The sequence below is a fragment of the Diachasma alloeum genome, unplaced genomic scaffold, assembly GCF_001412515.2.
Source record: "Diachasma alloeum isolate Michigan unplaced genomic scaffold, Dall2.0 Dall_scaffold_00879, whole genome shotgun sequence".
NCBI classification, from domain to species: domain Eukaryota; kingdom Metazoa; phylum Arthropoda; class Insecta; order Hymenoptera; family Braconidae; genus Diachasma; species Diachasma alloeum.
This window is the reverse complement of record NW_021681000.1, coordinates 451,859-469,550: the sequence shown is the minus strand read 5'-3', so window position 1 is coordinate 469,550 and position 17,692 is coordinate 451,859. Positions and strand designations below refer to the sequence as shown.

Sequence of the window (17,692 nt, the reverse complement as noted above, 5' to 3'; positions counted from 1 at the left end):
TGGACGGTTCAGAATTGCGTTTTTCCACTTCCTACACCCTATACAAGACATTTCATTTCATTTCGACATTTATGGCGCCTCCGAGCATTTCATTGGCATTAGAGGTGCCAATAAATATGGAATCAACCTTTACTTGGCGAAAAAATTCGATTTTGGCGAAAATCCACTTGCCCCGGAAAACCCGAAAATCTGACCCTTTGGCTGGGGCCAAAAAAAACGGTTTCTCAGTTTTCACTTTTTCCACATACTTTTGACAGTTCTGACNACATACTTTTGACAGTTCTGACTAGCCCATCGCTTAAATAGTTAGAATCAACGTTCACCCGGTTAAAAAATTCGATTTTGGCGAAAAATCCAAGACCTGACACTTTGACCCTTGTGACCCTTATGACCCTTGGACCGCCTTTCCCCCCGGAAAAATCCAAGATCCGACACTTGGCATCCGGTGAAAATTTTTTTTTTCAGTTTTCGCTTTTTCCACATACTTTTGATAGTTCTGAATAGCCCGTCGTTTTAATAGATGGAATCAACGTTCACCCGGCTAAAAAATTATATTTTGGCGAAAGTCGACTTGCCCCGGAAAACCCGAAAATCTGACCCTTTGGCTGGGGCCAAAAAAAACGGTTTCTCAGTTTTCACTTTTTCCACATACTTTTGACAGTTCTGACTAGCCCATCGCTTAAATAGTTAGAATCAACGTTCACCCGGTTAAAAAATTCGATTTTGGCGAAAAATCCAAGACCTGACACTTTGACCCTTGTGACCCTTATGACCCTTGGACCGCCTTTCCCCCCGGAAAAATCCAAGATCCGACACTTGGCATCCGGTGAAAATTTTTTTTTTCAGTTTTCGCTTTTTCCACATACTTTTGATAGTTCTGAATAGCCCGTCGTTTTAATAGATGGAATCAACGTTCACCCGGCTAAAAAATTATATTTTGGCGAAAGTCGACTTTCCCCCTGGAAAACTCCAAGACATGACCATTTTTCCAGGTGAAAATGAAAATTTTTTATTTCGACATTTGTAGCCTCCTTCCAGTTCGATTCAGTAATTCCGTTTGAAATGAGAATAATCCCGCCATCTTTCACCGTGCTGCTGCACTAAAAATCTCAACTGACGAGACATTTCCTAAGGATACCTGCAATACCAAGCCCTGTTTAACCACCCCATCAAAACTGTCCATCCGAGAATTTGTCCACAAATTGTCGTGTCCATCTTTTCCACCGCGATTCGTACTGCCGCCATTTTCCCCAGAACGTGCCCAAAACGGTATTCGTCCTCCCAAAAAGCCAGAATCACTCTTTCAATGTTCATGAGACTTGTTTATTGATTATCACCAGATCATTTGAGTCATTTACGTCTACAATAACGAGTAACAAAAGATATAATTTCATTTGAAATTCACCTCTGTCTGAAATTGAAAAAGAAAATCAAATCGGAAATTTACAAAAAGGAATTCACACCGATAAATTCCAGGTGAAATAGGAAAATGCATTATGAGTGGCCTTTTGGCATTGAGAGTCATTCAGGGTCAGGTGTTGATGCGTCTGTAGCTTCTGAATAGACAGGTTCTTCCTCGCCTCCTTTTTGTTTGCTGTTGGCATCTGGTACCCAGAGCCCACTATCGATACACCGTTTCATGTGATATCTCGCCTCATCCTCGGGCATTTCTGAAATGGTCTTTTGTAGTAATGGAATATCTTGGCTCTCGAAGCACTTTTGGAGTGCCTCCGGGAGGCTATCGAACACTTCAACGGGGTCGAGACCACCGGGTCCCAGTCTCGCCTTCTTCTCCTCTTCCTCAGCCTCTTTTATGACCTCGGCGACTTTCTCAGCAGCTCGTTTGCGAATTCTCTCTTTGAATGCCGTCAGCTCATCGTCAAACGACTTTTTGTACTCGACCTCGGCTACTTGGATACGACTGAAAAACGAACCGACGCAGGCACGTGGATCCACGTCTAGTTGTTTCGATAATTCGAGAATGTACTGCATGCAGATGCACTGGTGTGCCACGTGCTCCATCAAATCGTGCTTCTCCTCCATCTCCAGGTTGATGCACCAGATGACCAAGTAATTGGCTGTGTTCTCGCAGACCAACTGGGGATTCTCCTGGAGATAAGCTTTACTGTCGTCGTGCTTCCTCAACATTCCAAATTTCTTGAGTTTTTTCTCATTCTCCTTGACGAAATCCTTCATCTTTTGCTCCCTCACGTCGTCGGGCAGGTCTGCATCGTCGTCTTTCCTGCGGGGTTTTTTATTGATTACCGTTTTTGCAAAGCCTGGCTGGGCAATAGTGTCGACGTTCCAGGGCGTGAGTTTCTCCTTCTTCTCCAGCTCCTGCTCTTTCTCCTTCACCTTCATCTCCTCGAGTTCCAGCTCCTGGAGGGCTTTCTTCATTGAGTCCAAGTCTTGGGAGTTCACGTGCTCCTTTTCCAACTTCTCTATTTTTTGTTTTGTCTCCTTGAGTTTTTTCAGGGTTCTGAAAGATATTGGATTTTTAGTTGAATAGCTCGCGGAGTTATTTGGGGAAAAATTATTGACTTACTCATTTTTCTTCTTTTCTAATTCCTCCTTCTCTCGTTTTTGCTCCTCCATTCGCTCCATTCTAGCCTGATGACGCCAACGAAATAACGATGGAGTGTCAATGTTTGGATGAGTGTCATCCTCATCGTCTGAAATCTAAACATTGGAATTAAAAAAAATGTTTCTACGAAAAATCAACAGAACTAGATTGATAAATTATGCATGCGAAAATGAAATTAATTAACATATTTGTTCATCAAGAAAGAGAACTGAAATGGGTTTATGGACCCAAAATAATCTTGGCATTCCAGAAAATTCTATTCTGTCACTTGGCGGTTAATACTCACTTCTATGTCCTTCCACTTGCTGTAGTCAACCATTTTATCCTATTTATTATTTTACACTATCCGAAATCCTGTGTTCACTATTACTTCAAATAATATCCAGAAAAAATAGAGATACTGCGGATTTGTTAACTACTGTGCCACAATCTTGGTTATCGGCGCGTACCGTTTCAGGAATTTTTGTCGGACTCGAACGGGAATTAACTAGTGCTACCATCTCAATGATATTTCCCCAACGAAATATCATTTTTTTCAAATGTCATTGACCCAGATCAGGTGATTTTGCGTTTAGCGGGTAGATTTGAGTTGCTGAAATTCTTCGTACGGAATTTTTATCATGGACAGTGTCCCCTTCTTTCTAAACATCGTTGAGACATTGATCTCGGGATTGAAAAATGATAAAGGTAAAAAACGTTCCCCATAAATAAAAAAAATAATAAATCGATTACTCCAAAAATAGAAAAATCAGTGGCACAATTGTGGATTGAAAAAATAAAGGAGCTACCAGACATGCAGCTACAACTGAAATACATGCAGACATTGATTTTCTGTTTGCAAAAAAACATACTGGAGAGTCCCCTCGGTGAATCAGTCCCCGAAAGTACGAAAAAACAGATGGAAACGTTGGATGATTCCTCCAAATTTTTGAAATCAAATGAAAAGGATTCAGCAAAGCCTCAGAAACAATTGGGAAAAATCTATGCGACAACTAGTGGAGATTTGCACGAATACTTCGCAATCCAAGAGATTGACGATAGATTTATTCACGGCTACTACGGAATATCGAGTGATGAGCCCCTGTTCAAAAATAAGTTGGAAACTGCGGATTTCGATATGATCCTGAACGACGAGAGCTTCATAATCAACGAAATCGACGATCTTCTGATGGAGCAGACGTCTCCAGAGGTGGATGACAAGACAAACGAGTTGTGTCAATGCAGGAATAAGGGAAAACACAAAGTTTCCATTGAGAGTCGGCCGTTCTGGGGGCGGAATCGTTACATAGAAAGACTTATCGACCAGTCGCGTAGGTTTTCTTATCAGTATACAAACAAAATAACTCAAATAAACTGGCAATTCAAAAAACTCTCCCCTAACTTAAAGCTCACACAGTTGGGGACCTCGAAGTGCCAGCGGTTAATGCGATGCTCCACAATTTTCGTACTCCTCGGGAATAACAACGAATAAGACCATTAACTCCAACGTTGATCGTTGAAAAACCGGTTTTCGTTGCTTCGTGCGGCTGATCAGGGCATTTTAGATATAATTTTTTACGGCTGTGCATTTTATTGGAGAATGTGAGGGCAAACGTGGCAGTAAATGTGAGGATTTTAATACTCCGGTGAAGTCTCGAATCATCAGGGCTCTGAGGTTATGGCTGATGAGTAGTTCACCAGTTGTAATTAATCAATCAATCGAGTTGAGTGTGAATAAACGATTCAATGGCACTTGATTCAATGCGAGTTAGTGGAGGACGATGTCCCACTAGTGTTGTTGCTGTTCTTCTGTTGATCTGTTTTCTGTTGACGTGCAATTGGTGGAGCCTCTCAACCGAGAAAACAGAATTGCTACTGCAGATTGATCAGTTGCATGCAGAGATCAAAATTAGGTGAGCATCTCGATAACAATTTATTTAACGAGATGTAAATATTATTGATGATTTATAATTGTATCATGAAGCCTGGAAGAGCGTGAAAAATGTGAGACATCAGTAGCCAACTTGGAGCTTCGGTTTAAACAGTCCCAGGACACAATAGCCTCATTACACGTTAGAGAGAATGAATTGAGAAAGAGTAACGATGAGCTCACCAACTCGGGAGCGTTCTGCAACAGCGAGCTGGAGTCTGTGAGACAGTTGGGCTCGACGAAGGATGCTGCATTGGCAGCATTGAGACTTGACAAGGACACTATTGATGAGCAATTGAATGTTAAAAGAGAAGAGGCACAAAAACTTCACGCTGATTTAGACAAAGTGAGGCGTCAATTAATTTAAAGAATTCCAACAAGTTCATGGACTTGTCCTTCGTCTAATCAATTTATCAATACTTTCTCTTCTTCAGATTAAAATTGAACTGAATAATCTCAATAGAACGTGCAGTAGTAAAGCAGCACACATTGCACAAGACCCAGAACGTAAGTTCCTCTTTCCCCAATTTAATGAAGCAATATTTCAACTCATTGACAAATAAATAATCGAGAAAATAATTGTGAAGCGCTGGCAAATAATTTGGACTCCCTCGTGGACGACAATAATGCTGACACAGCTGGTGAAATTGACGACGATCCAGCAGTTGTTGTAGAGCCCTCGAAACATCAAAGTCTATCCCAAGTTAATCAGGACTCCGTCTACAATCACATTGTAAAGAACTCGATGGTAACTCAAAAATCCAGTAAACAATGAGCCGTACGTATGAATTAACGAATTGTGTAAATTAATGAGAACAATTTTATTTGTTCATTCTACATTGTTCTAAAAATATACCTTGTTTCAACAATGATATGAAATAAATACGTGGTGAATTTTTAAAAAATGCCTACAAGCATATTATGTTTCCGTGGAGTATTGTCTCGACATCATAAATTATCCTCTATTTCATTAAAAAACTTTGGGATTTTATATTCAATTAATTCATTATCTATTCGTTGTTAATCGATCATAAATCTCGTTATGGAAAAATGTTTCTGGTATTAATACTGGTTTACGTTAGCTTTGGTATGTTTAGATCTTTCAAGTCCAGAGTAAATTATGAAGCTCGAGGTTGTTTCTTTAAATGTTAAATAGATGCCATCATTTACACGTTTGAAATTGCCGAATATGTTTTGTATAAAAAGATACATTCATTCAATTTAAAAAAAAAACAAATAAGTTCCTATACTATTCAACATTAATAGATATTTCTTTGCAACTGAAATGCTCAATTTATGACTAGAACTGAACTGATCCTTGCTTATTGCTATGTACATTACAATAATTTTAAACTCGCGTATTCTCTCATAAGTACAACACCAATAACACAAGGGACATTTGATTTTTCTTGAAATGTTAATGACTCATTGAATTTTCTATGAAATTCTTTTTCTTTGTGATGAGTCTATATCGAAAAACTTATTCCTCAATTATAAATTTTGCCCCGGCCTCACCTATCAATGCTGATAATTAATGAGTAGTACCGTTAACAATTCATCTAGAAGCTAAATCAATGGAAACACGTTCTAAGCGTCAAATTCTCAGCATGATGAAACAAAATATAATCGTGTCAACTCTTAAGGAGAGTAGTGAGATGTATTCCTATTCTTCCTACGAAATATGAAAGCGAAAATTGAACGAAGTCTTCGCCATCGACTTCTCTTTCTAGCTGTCTCACGGTTTCGTTCTTTATTTCGTATCTGTCGTACGATGGAATAAAATGCATCGTCGATGAATTGTCGTAGTGCCGCTGATGTCTCGTAGAAGGGGCAGCCCAACTGATCAGCCAGTGATTTGCCCTCCTCCGTGGAGACTTTTCGTTGTGATTGTAAATCAAATTTATTGCCAACGAGAACCAGGGGAATGTCCTCGTTGGCTCGTACACGAGAAATTAGTTTTCGATACTCGAGTGCCTCTTGGAAGCTGTGTCTGTCTGTTACGGAGTAACAGATCATGAAACCCTCGCCGCATCTCATGTATTGATCTCGCATTGCGGTGAACTCTACCTGCAATGATCATTCCGTATTATTATGGGGGATCTACACTGAGGGAAAAACGAACAACTCCTCAATCAAGTCTTGTTTGGACTAGAAAATCACAATTTGAAAATTACCAAAAATAAATTGTTTGATTTGAATTTGAAAATCAAAAAGCATGAAAAATCAAATACAATAAAATTATTATTTTATTTGAGAATTAATTTCTCATCTGTAATTATAGATTATTGAAAGAAACTACCATCTTTGGTTTTGCATAAAATAATTTTTGTGTCGAAAATTTTTCATCTGAGAACAATCTTCAAATGGCCAGCACTAGATTTATTTTTTTTCCGTAATTTTTAACTTGCAATTTTCATGATTCAAACTAGACTCGTTTGAGAAAATATTTTTTCCTCTCAGTGTATAGAGTTGGAGAATGAATTAGCAAGAAATATTTGATATCACACTTGGCCTGCAGTATCCAGGATATCCAAAAGGGCTGGCTCACCGTCAATAACTGCCTGCTGTCGATACGAATCCTCTTTTTCCAAGGAATAAAAATTATAGTGGTTCAATAATATAAATTCGTTGGGAATAATTAGAATAATGCAGCTCTTACCAATCGTGGGATCATGGTAATCCAGAAAACTGTGACTCACAAATTGGAGCGTGACAGCTAGAAAGTTCATTCGACCATTGAAAAATTTACAAGTTTAATTATTCAATCATACGCGAAAAAAAAATCGTAGAAACAATTGTATTGGATTTATACAGCATTTCTAGCGGGAATTATATTTGTTTTTGTTCGATTCTATTGTGAAAAATGTGAAAAGTGTTTTAAACAGAAAATTCGGTGATTATCGACGGAATTTACCTGACTTTCCAACACCTCCGTCCCCAAGAACAACAATTTTATAGACCCTCGGTACTCTAGCAGTGATTTGACCAGTCTGTCCTGTCTGACTCCTTCCGTTTTGTCCAGCATCGGAAGTCATGATTAATTCACTAATCTGTTAAGATAAATCATGCCAGCTCAAAGGAATTCTCATTGCTGTTTAATCCAAACGCTTACATAAATAATTCGGCAAACAGGCAGATGTTCGGAGCTCACCTGCAGCCCATCTGCATCAATTTAAACTCAATTAAACATTTTTACACACTATAAACAAACAAAAAGCCACGTAAAAATTACCAAAATTTATTGATTAAACGGCATACTTGAATTTCATAAGGGTGGGGATCGCTCCTGCCTCCGTAAAACGGAGCGACGAGTACAGAGTGCTCCAAAATTTGGAGCATGTGCCTACAATAAAACCTCAACTATCCAACAATGTATTTAACGGCGGGAACCGGCCGGATTTACCGTTGAAAAAAAAATCCGAGATCATGTGTTCCCTAAAAATCTCCAAAATACCATAGCACTCATCAGTCAAGTCACTGCCCACTCGTTTACATACTCCACCTACACTTATTCATACACCAGCGTTCCATACGAGCGGCTCTCTCGCGCATACACAGATTGATACGCATGTCACGATTAGCAGCGCCTCGATGACGTTTGCCTTCGATTCTTTGACATTTATTTCAAAAACATTGCTCCAAAATTTCTACCGATTGGAGCCAAATGTCGCGGTGTGTGTCGAGCGTTGAAAGAAATACAGTTAGTGAAACGAGAATGGATGAGGAGCCAGATGTTCCAGCGAGGGCGAGTCAACCTCAAAATTCATATAAAATAGCGCCGATGGATTTCGACGAAGACCGAGTAAGGTTAGATGTTAAAAGGCCTCATTCTTAGTGTGAAATTTTTTTAACATCTCCAATGATTGTCGTTCAGCCCCAAGAGATGACTGCCTCCTACTCAGAAATTTCCTTCGACTCTCAGTCGTCCCCGCCGATCTCAGAACTCCGGTCCCTCGTTGAATCCCCGGATATCGATGACGACGAGTTTATGACAGACGAAAGGATGAAGAAAATCGATGCCCTGGCTGACAGGCCGCACATGCTGAATTTAAAGAGCGGCGAGGGTAGCCCTGAGGAGGAGGAAGAGTGCCCGGATCTCCCCGGGTATCGAAAAGCCATGGGCTATTTACGACTCGAGGGGACTGTCATGCAGGAGGGGGACATGGTGCTGTTTGTTGCTGAGGATTTGGAGAATAAAATAAAGCTGTCGAGTCCTGTAACGAAAAAGGGAGACACCCCGTCGTTTCCAGGGTCGAGAAGCTCGACTCCTTGTTTATACAGGCAGGCATTAAATCCACAGTTACCATTGCCCGATCACAATGCACTCAATGAATTGGAGATGGAAGCGAGAAAAATAGCCACTTCCGTTGACTCTCTGACGGAGAATTTAGCAGCTATTCTCCATAGCGTAATTTCAAAAGCTTTTTCATCGTTTATTAACGCATGTAATGCATCAAGTTTCATTCATTAAATGTCGATCATTTTTGCAGGCCTCAGCTGTTACTGTAGATTGTTTAGAAACATACAGAGATGCAGTGTGCAAAACCTGTGATGCTGTAGATCATAATATTAAATCGATGTATCAATTGATGGCGAAATGCGAGGAGTTATCAAAATCCATGGGCCCCATCTACAAATTAGCTGAGCAAGTCAAGGAGATGAAGCGATTATTAGATTTATTTGAGGGGGCAATGAACCTGTGAATACATATCTGCAGTATTAATTCAGAAGAGTAACATCGATATTTCGTTATGCCACTCATTCTCACTATTTTTCAAACAATAAATTTCTTTAATCATTCCACATGCAGTGATTATTCTCATCTCCACGATGTTAATTAATTCAAGGGGATCAGGGGATATTGGAGAAATAATTATGACGTTGATTAAATTGTCATAGTGCATTTCAGATACTTGCCTTTGCAATGCATTTTTATTTATATATTTATGTGCACTTGAAACGAGAGAGATGTTATCGACACTTGGATGACCATCTGTCTTTGTTTAGTCGGTCAGTAGCCTAACGTGACATTCCTTCATGTACCATTTGCCTGGAGCGTGAGATGGGCGGCTACACAAAAGACTCCACACCGCACTGGCACAGGCTCAGTTGAGGTTGAGACTGTATCGGGTTCATACACACCAAGTTTTATTCCCATTTTCTCATTCACTCACAATGTTTTCGGAAATTTGTTGAGTCAAGTTTTACGGATGTGAAACTAAATTTCACCGCTAAAATACTGTGAATTACGATGATAATTCTCCGGACACCAGTGGAATTTAGATCGAAAGGGCTCGAAAGGGAATACCCATGAGTAGTAACCTCATTGCAAGGACGCCATATGTAGTCCTAGCCAAACCTAAAACATCTCATTCATATTTATTACTCACCAGTATCCTTTGTACATTTCGAATTTTTTAATTCACCCGGTAATGAGCACGATTATGTTTTCATTGTCTGTGCAACACTGAGTTGACAATAAGAAGAGTGGCCCCACCACAAACATGGACTTTGTTATTCTATCGGTAAGTGCAACGAGGGGTGGGGGTTAATTGTAAAAATATTCGACAGGGAAAAATTATTTTGGGGGATTTTTGAAGGCTCAAGGGTTAAACAATCGTATGAGTGCATTTTTTTCAAGTGCCAACTTGTTTGCTCGTGATTTGAAAATCTTTCAGTAGCGAAGTGGTAAAACGGTACAAGTCAATTTTGACTATTGACCAGTTTTCAATAAATATCTCGCAATCGAGGGGAGATGACAAAATTTTTATAATGAACTTTTTTGTAGAGCCGATTAAGAGCTACAACAAATGTAAATACGAAAATTTCGCTGTCTCCCTTAGATTGAGAGATATTCGACTTGAACCGTTTTACCACTTCACTACTGATTTTTACTTAAGAAATTCACTCAAAACCCGTGCGAATTTGGTAGTAAATTATTGGATTTTAATAATTATTAATTATTAAAATCTGCAAAATTGTTTCCCACGTGTAGTTTCAGTTTCATTACAAAAATCACGAAGCACAAACGAAAGGCAAAAAAAATAAACAAGAAGAAAGTGGATGGTAACGCGGAACTTTTTCCAGATAAACGGTCGAGATGTTTCCAATTCTAGTCACGAAGATGCTGTGCGCTATTTTGAAACTGCCCAAGAGCCCATAACAATCCAGGTACTGCGAAAGCAGTCGGCGAGGATAATATCGCATGCCGAGACAACGGCAAGTAGACCAGAGTCATCAGAGCAGAGAAAATGGTCTTGTGTTGTATCGACAGGGGTTCAAACGGATCTGGGTGGACTGATTAATGAAGACTACGAGGAAAATTACTACGTGTTCGAGGACGGCGAAGAGTACGACTTTGAGAACGAGGAGAACGACGGGGATGACGTTGAAGAGGCTGAGGAATTCGACGAGATCTTCTCGAATTCGGTTGACCCACAGCAGCTGCGGGACTACAAACTCCGTGAGGACGTCTACTTCGAGGAAGTGACACTGCGGAAAAGCGCGAGCACTGAGAAACTGGGGTTAACAGTCTGCTACAATTACTCGTACGATCGAGATAATTCTGAGGCTGCAGAGGTCTACATCTCCGAAATAGCGAAGGACAGTTTGGCAGCAAGAGACGGTAGACTCCGAGAGGGTGATCAGATCCTGCAGGTCAATGGGAAGGACATCGAGAGTAAAGAGCAGACGGAGAGAGTCTTCGCACAGACGAAGAATACCGTTGTCATCCTGGTGAGTCGATGCCTCTACCATCAGACATCGTCTCCATTGTTCTCTGACAACATCCCAGCGTACCAGAACAGCATGATCGAGCTCCTTCTCCAACAGCAAAAGCGTCAGTACGAGTCTTCGGGAGCCGGGGAGAACGAGCATAGCGAGGGGGCATTCAGATCGTCACCACCACCAGTGCCATCCCACAGTCTCCCCATCAACACCACCAACTTGAACATGAACACGTCGTCATCCACCTGCTCCTCCCAAAACTCCCACGGTTCGAGCAAGGACTGCATCACAGAGAAGAATTCGAATTACGGGGAGAGCCTGAAGGAGTCGATGAAGAAGATTGATGAGTTGAACATCAGTGGGAAGCGTAGGAAGCCTCGAGAAGCTGGAAGTGACAGTGAGCACATCTACGAGACCATTCCGGAGAGCGACGCAGAGCCCATTTACTCGTCTCCCTACGAGAGTAAATTGAATCTTCGAAGGAATGAAGGGGGCCATGACCACCGAAGTAAATCCTCCAAGAGCAGCAGTTCAATTGAGGAGAAGGACTCGTCGAGTGCCTACAATACTGGAGAATCTTGTCACAGCAATCCTTTAGTTCTTGAGCTGCACAAGGATCCCAGAGAGCTCAGGGGTAGCACTCTCGTCCTCTGTCCCTCGGACAATACCTACACGAGTACTCTAGTTTCAACAGCAACATGTCGAAGTAGACCCCCACCTTCCTGCGATGTAGCTGAAAATCAGGTGATTCGGACGATTCAGTCTTCCCTCTCTGCTCCACAGTTTATAAACCATCAAGTGACTCCTGATAAGGAGGAGAAGAAAACAAACTCCTGTTATTATCACGGCACAAATCGCCATCAGTACCAGACTCCTTATCAATATTACCATCAGCCCCATTACCAGCAGAATGTCTCGAATAATCGAGCCTCTTGGGACAATCGGGATAAAGACTCTAGTGGATCTGGCATCATGTACACTAATGTTGATAATCTCGAGCAGACGATGATGCTGCAGCAGCAGATATTCACACAAGCACTTAATAGGAAAAATGTCAGCAATAAAGAGACGAGAGTTAGAAACTCAAAGTCGAGGGGTAAATTCAGGGCACCCAATTTGACCCAGTATCACTTCATCGGTAGTCAACAGGTTCGTCAAGCAAATACACTGAATTTACCGGAGGACAAGTGCGATCCCAGGATGGAGTGGAAGGTGAAACGAAGACCCGATGGAACGAGGTACATTGTCAGGCGACCAGTGAGGAATCGACTGCTGGGGAATAGAACGCTGGAGATATCTGAGGAGAGAGCTGGACTTACGACTGAGGATGACACTGTTTCCGAGATAAAAGTATGGATTTAATTTCAAATTAGTGAAAATTAATAGAAATTAAGAAAATTTGGTTTAGTGCATTCTTGAATTTTCCATTAATTTAAAATTCAAGCAAGTTGGAAAATTCTCGTGTTCCCGTTCAATTTTTCTTTCAGCAGTGTACTTTAACATTATATTTTCATATTTTTCATACAGCTTGGAAGATATTGGACCAAAGATGAACGAAAAAGACACTTAGAGCAGGCTCGTCTCCGCAAACAGCGTCAGGCAACAATAAAACAGCAAATGAAACAGCAACAGTCTTACGAATTAACGAATTGTGATCACGTGGACGAAACTAAAGAGGTTCGAAAACCCACTCAAGACCCTGGACTGATAAATACTCAAAAAATTGATGATCACTGTGGAGCCAATGGAAAGCCAATTGTAGGTCTTCTCTCAGTAACTACAGTCTAATTGCCAAAACTATTTTAAGCATTTATTATCAATGTTTTTTCATTTTTAATCCCGGTATGTATTCTAATATATTGATAACAATGTACATAATAGTAGAAAAAAAAACACATCACTTGGTGAACATTTATTATGACGAAAAATGGCAACGTATTTACTGAATGAATGTCGGAGCTATGCTGAGATTATTGAGAACCTTTCGTTCAGCGGGGTTCAGATGTTGTATGAATGCTGGAAAACAGTGGTGGTTTGAAAAATTTGTGAGAAAATCTCTTAGATATTGATTAAGATTCAGATGATAGATTGAATCTTGGAGAAGATCAGGGTCATCCTCCTCCTCTGCTTCATCAGTAATTCTCAACAGATCCGCTTCATTCCCAGGGTTTATGTACATATCGTCATCATCCCCAACTTCCTCATCATCAGAATCCTCAGTCTCCTGAGTGACGGCGCAACCGGCCTCCATATCATTAGAAATCTCATTAATAATGAGTTTAAAAATCTTGACGAGAATGGGTACTGTTGTCCATTGATACGGATGCGACTGGGTCTTGCTCCTGGTGCGAACGCCAGCCTCACTCGGTGAAAAGATTTCATCGCCTTTTACCATGATCTCATTGAGCCTGGAGTCATCATTAGTGACACCGTGCTCCAGAATCTTCGATAAAGCAACGATCGTCACTTTCCTGTCGTAACTACCAAAGAAAGAGTGCTGCCTTGCAACCCATTCGACAAGAACAAAGGCTAGAGCACTCTGTCCAGTGGGTCCTGGCACTGTCGACAAAAAATTGAGAACAGCATCGAATTCAGTATTAATCAAGTGTGCGTAAACCATCAGCAGACTCTGCATGACTGTCAACGTTTCAGCTCTCTGCATTTTACTGAGAACAGCTTTCAAGACGAGATCCAGGTTCTCCCCCAGACTATTTCCAACCTTTCTGATCAATGTTGTCACCAGTCTCCCCACGAATGTAGCTGTGAATTCACTGGATTGAGGATTCAACAGCTGGGCAACGATCTGGAGTATGTAGTGCAGTCCTGTGCGACCCTCGTTATCCCGGTGATCAATGACCTGCCTTGCACCCACTGATAAATAAGTTCTTATGACTTCTCCACCGCTCTGAAGGGTCCCATTGTCGTCAGAGTTCAGTATGCAGTGGCAGGCTGCTGGGAATGCATTTTCCACTAGAGGACTGCTCAAATTACGAGGGGAGAATTGCACCAGCACTTGGAGGACATCCAGAGCGACTCCTTTTGTCCCTTCGTCACCGGTTTTATCGAGAGCATTCACCGTCATCATGCTGACGAGTGTTGGAATCAGTCGTGTTTGGAGGGGTCCAATGCACTGGGGATTTTCGGTTAGTTCTTTGAAGATGTCTTGGCAGATTGACAGTATCTCTGGGTCACTGTGGTATTTCACGAAGACAGCTATCGTCAGGGGACAGATTTTCCCTTCAACACTGGCTGTGAAGTCTTTGTCCAAGGAGATGAGAACTGCAAATGTCTCCATGACCAGGGTCAGAACTTCTGTCGTGGGCTGATTTGCGACGAGATTGAATAGCCCTTGGAACATTGCTGACAGCTGGGACCTTACGGCATTGTCTATGAGGGCATTTGGGACGGCGGATGCCTCGCAGAACCAGTAGACTGCTCGGACCGAACTAATTCGAATGCAGATGGGTTGGTTTTCCTGGAGTCCATTGACTGTCGCCTCGAGGAAACGAGGCATGATCTCGGGGGGAATTTGCCTGGCACATCTGCCTGCTAGGCAGAGGCATCGACCCAGGAGAAATGGGTGAGCACCTGTATCAAAATCAAAAGACAATTTTTTTATGAATGTGGAGATTACGGGCAGGTGGGGAAAAATGGACACTTGATTTTTTTTATGCTGTTGGATCATTTAATTTTTGATTGAATGAGATTTTTGTTTTCTATCGAAAGCACAATTCTTCACTAATTTTTTCGACTTGTTTCTACTCTATTTTTCTTTTCTTTTGATGGAAAAAATATTTTAAAAACTGGGAAAATTTGAATCGTGGGGTTTCTATAGAAAATATCCAAAAGAATTTTCTAGCGAATTGGCAAGGTTGAAGAAAAAATCTCGAAAGTGTGAAATATTTCATCAATTAAGTACTTGAATCATTGAGTATTCCCAATATGACGCGATCCAAAAATGCGGCGATATCGAACTGAAGACCTCCAACTTCCAATTTCTCAACGATTTGATCCTTAGCAATGCTCAGAGCAAAAATAGCTGCTTCTGAGAGCTTCCAGGAGTTCTCATTAGTCGTCCTCATGGAGTTAGCGGCCTCGATATGTCTCGTAACAACTCCACAAAGGGTATTCACTGAATCCTCCTCTGAACGATGGACTAGAGCCTGTAGACGACACATCTTGATGCTATGAGACCGCAAAAAATAACTTTTTCGCTTCGATAGCCTTTTCAAGAAATTCAGGGAAACCCGGCTGTTCGATACTTACAGAGAGCAACTCCTGCGCTGATATTCGAACGTTGTAGGCAAAGGCACACTGATCGTCCTCCTCGACGAATTGACTGGGGTTCGTGGCCCAGAGTTCAATCTGTTCCTCGGTTATTTGCATAAATATTATTAAATAGTACATTGTTTCGCCAGCGAGATTAGTGAGAAGACTTGAGAACTTTTTCTGGTCCATCAAGCCCTGGATGAACTCGAAGATTGCGATGATGAGATTATTGAAATTTATTATTTCACCTGAAAAACGAGAGTTAAAAACGAAAGAAAAAGTACATTGCGAACAAAAAAATTAGATAAAAGTATTCGCAATTCAAATCTCTAGTGAAAATTCTTGAATTATTCAATAATTGGTGAAAGCAGAGTAAAAATTTTATATACTGGAACATTTGCCACTAATATAGCATTTGATTTTCACAATAAATTCAAAAATCCAAAATAACTATATTATTTGCATCTTCAGCATAAATAAATAAAAATGAGAGCTTTGAGAAAGTAAAAATGAATGAAATTCCAAGCAATAATTACCGTCAGAATCGACTTGTTTCTCCTCAATATCCTCATCATCCCCCCCATTAACAGTCTCCTCCTGATAAACCTTGGCACTCTGCACAAGAGTATCCCAAATGGGCGGTAGTATCTGAGGTAGATAATTAGCCACATACTTGGACAGCTTGGTAGCCAAACAATTAACAGCCTTAATAATATCCGTCTTGAGGCCAGTATCGCTGATGGGGCCATTGGGCTCCCTCAAGTACTTGACAAATTTCTCACAGAACATGGGAATGACTGGCTGGAGGTACTGCTGCACGAATCCCTTCTGATAAACCCCTGTGGAGGCGACCAAGCCAGTGATGGTTGCAAAGATCTCCACAGCCCTGCCCCTCGTTCTTATCGAGTACTGATTATCACTCTGAAATATTCTGTACATCTCCTGGAGAATAACAGGGCCAACATTGGGGAGTTGAGTGTCAGTCAAGTCTCTGGTGAATTCACTGAGAACCCTCATCGCCCCATGAACAGCGAATTCACTCTGTCCACTGAGGCAATTCACCAGAATGTCGAACAGTCCTGGCCAGTTTTCAGGCCAGTCCCAGTGGGCAATCGCTGATATTGCGTATGCAACTGATGCCCTGACCTTGCTGATGCTCTCGTGGAGCCCCAGAGGCAGGAGTTCCTTGATTCTCTCCTTGGTCACGTGCTTCAACTCGGGAGGTCGGAACTTCTCGGCCTCTGGGGACCAGTGGATCTCGACATACTGCTTCAGCAGGACTGACGACAGCTGTCTTATCTCCAGGGGCCCATTCCTGTCTACCACGAATTCAGTCAGGTGGATCCCGAAGTCGTCGGTCACCTCGAGAGCCTGAATCCTCTGCTCCGCCGCCTGCCGGGTGTCTCGGTGAGGCGAGAGGATGCCGTTGAGGGTCTCGTAGAGAGCCTCCTTCAACGAGTTCTCGATGTCTCGGGAGGTCGGACTTGTCGCCATTGTTTACGATTTTCGGTGTCTCATCGGGCCATCGGGGATAACTGTTCTATCCAACTGGAGGGAATGATGAGAAGGAGGTTAGCTCCAGCGATTATTCCAATGGTTTTCTCTCAGTTGTGAAGGCTTTTTTCACTCACTGAAGCTTCAAAGTGCGATTGTGATGCGTATTTTTCAGTTGAATATTCTTCGGAATAATCATGAAAAGGGGAGAATGTATTATTACTGGTTTGTAATGGGAAATTCGGTTGGTGGTAATTGTCGGCACTTTACTGGTGCACCGCGCCGGATGCCGGATGTAGATCGCGCGCGCACGACGCTGGGGAACCCCACGTGGTTTATTTAATAATTACGAATGATATTCGGGAGTGATGAGATTTATATACGATTTTTCTCCTGAATTTTTTTCTGATGCAGTTGAGTTGTTTTTCAACATTACTTTTTTCTCTCTCTTCTTTATTTTTACATTTTACACAATATCTATATTTTTTTTTGCATTTTAGTTCTATAAATAAATAAGGAAATTTACTTGCAAAACGATCGCTTTTTTCTACGAGGTGCGAACAAATTTCATGATTTTTCCACATCTAATGAATAAAAACGGCAAATTTTAATGTTTAATTGTAATGGGAATGTGTATTTTCAAATTTTCAACATTTTTTATTTGAAAAACCAAAGCCGTCAAAAAAATTACGATCTCGATGATAAAAACC

The 17,692-nt window shown here is 41.3% G+C and overlaps 6 protein-coding genes across 9 annotated transcripts; 3 read left to right on the top strand and 3 right to left on the bottom strand.

The window, feature by feature from the left end:
• Positions 1–1,301: 1,301 nt before the first annotated feature.
• On the bottom strand, positions 1,302–3,067 carry LOC107045121 (hsp90 co-chaperone Cdc37). Its single transcript, XM_015267258.1, has 3 exons — positions 2,871–3,067; positions 2,546–2,679; positions 1,302–2,479 (listed from the first exon to the last, which is right to left on the bottom strand). Exons 1-3 carry the CDS (start codon positions 2,901–2,903, stop codon positions 1,522–1,524), a joined length of 1,125 nt encoding a protein of 374 aa, XP_015122744.1. The 5' UTR covers positions 2,904–3,067; the 3' UTR covers positions 1,302–1,521.
• Positions 3,068–3,649: 582 nt separating this feature from the next.
• Positions 3,650–5,392, top strand: LOC107045145. Its single transcript, XM_015267295.2, has 4 exons — positions 3,650–4,476; positions 4,548–4,839; positions 4,928–5,000; positions 5,081–5,392. Exons 1-4 carry the CDS (start codon positions 4,310–4,312, stop codon positions 5,266–5,268), a joined length of 720 nt encoding a protein of 239 aa, XP_015122781.1. The 5' UTR covers positions 3,650–4,309; the 3' UTR covers positions 5,269–5,392.
• On the bottom strand, positions 5,296–8,094 carry LOC107045146 (GTP-binding protein Rit2). Of its 3 annotated transcripts, none has more exons than XM_015267296.2 (6): positions 7,726–8,094; positions 7,606–7,655; positions 7,408–7,543; positions 7,153–7,209; positions 7,001–7,074; positions 5,296–6,560 (listed from the first exon to the last, which is right to left on the bottom strand). In XM_015267296.2, the coding sequence occupies exons 3-6, from the start codon at positions 7,526–7,528 to the stop codon at positions 6,132–6,134; spliced, it is 681 nt and encodes a 226-aa protein (XP_015122782.1). In that variant the 5' UTR covers positions 7,529–7,543; positions 7,606–7,655; positions 7,726–8,094; the 3' UTR covers positions 5,296–6,131. The 3 variants fall into 3 exon arrangements, with proteins under 3 accessions (XP_015122782.1, XP_015122784.1, XP_015122783.1); XM_015267298.2 differs by having other exon boundaries at positions 7,408–7,499; XM_015267297.2 differs by having other exon boundaries at positions 7,752–8,094.
• Positions 8,065–9,413, top strand: LOC107045144 (BLOC-1-related complex subunit 6). 2 transcript variants are annotated; one of them, XM_015267294.2, is made up of 3 exons: positions 8,065–8,300; positions 8,368–8,901; positions 8,984–9,413. In XM_015267294.2, exons 2-3 carry the CDS (start codon positions 8,377–8,379, stop codon positions 9,194–9,196), a joined length of 738 nt encoding a protein of 245 aa, XP_015122780.1. In that variant the 5' UTR covers positions 8,065–8,300; positions 8,368–8,376; the 3' UTR covers positions 9,197–9,413. The 2 variants fall into 2 exon arrangements, with proteins under 2 accessions (XP_015122780.1, XP_015122779.1); XM_015267293.2 differs by having other exon boundaries at positions 8,065–8,295; positions 8,984–9,405.
• Positions 9,414–9,439: 26 nt separating this feature from the next.
• On the top strand, positions 9,440–13,120 carry LOC107045143 (E3 ubiquitin-protein ligase PDZRN3). Its single transcript, XM_015267292.2, has 3 exons — positions 9,440–10,018; positions 10,581–12,569; positions 12,747–13,120. The coding sequence occupies exons 1-3, from the start codon at positions 9,998–10,000 to the stop codon at positions 13,005–13,007; spliced, it is 2,271 nt and encodes a 756-aa protein (XP_015122778.1). The 5' UTR covers positions 9,440–9,997; the 3' UTR covers positions 13,008–13,120.
• LOC107045142 (importin-9) lies at positions 13,008–17,255 on the bottom strand. Its single transcript, XM_015267291.1, has 4 exons — positions 16,025–17,255; positions 15,486–15,736; positions 15,139–15,382; positions 13,008–14,807 (listed from the first exon to the last, which is right to left on the bottom strand). The coding sequence occupies exons 1-4, from the start codon at positions 16,980–16,982 to the stop codon at positions 13,159–13,161; spliced, it is 3,102 nt and encodes a 1,033-aa protein (XP_015122777.1). The 5' UTR covers positions 16,983–17,255; the 3' UTR covers positions 13,008–13,158.
• Between the last annotated feature and the right edge of the window lie 437 nt (positions 17,256–17,692).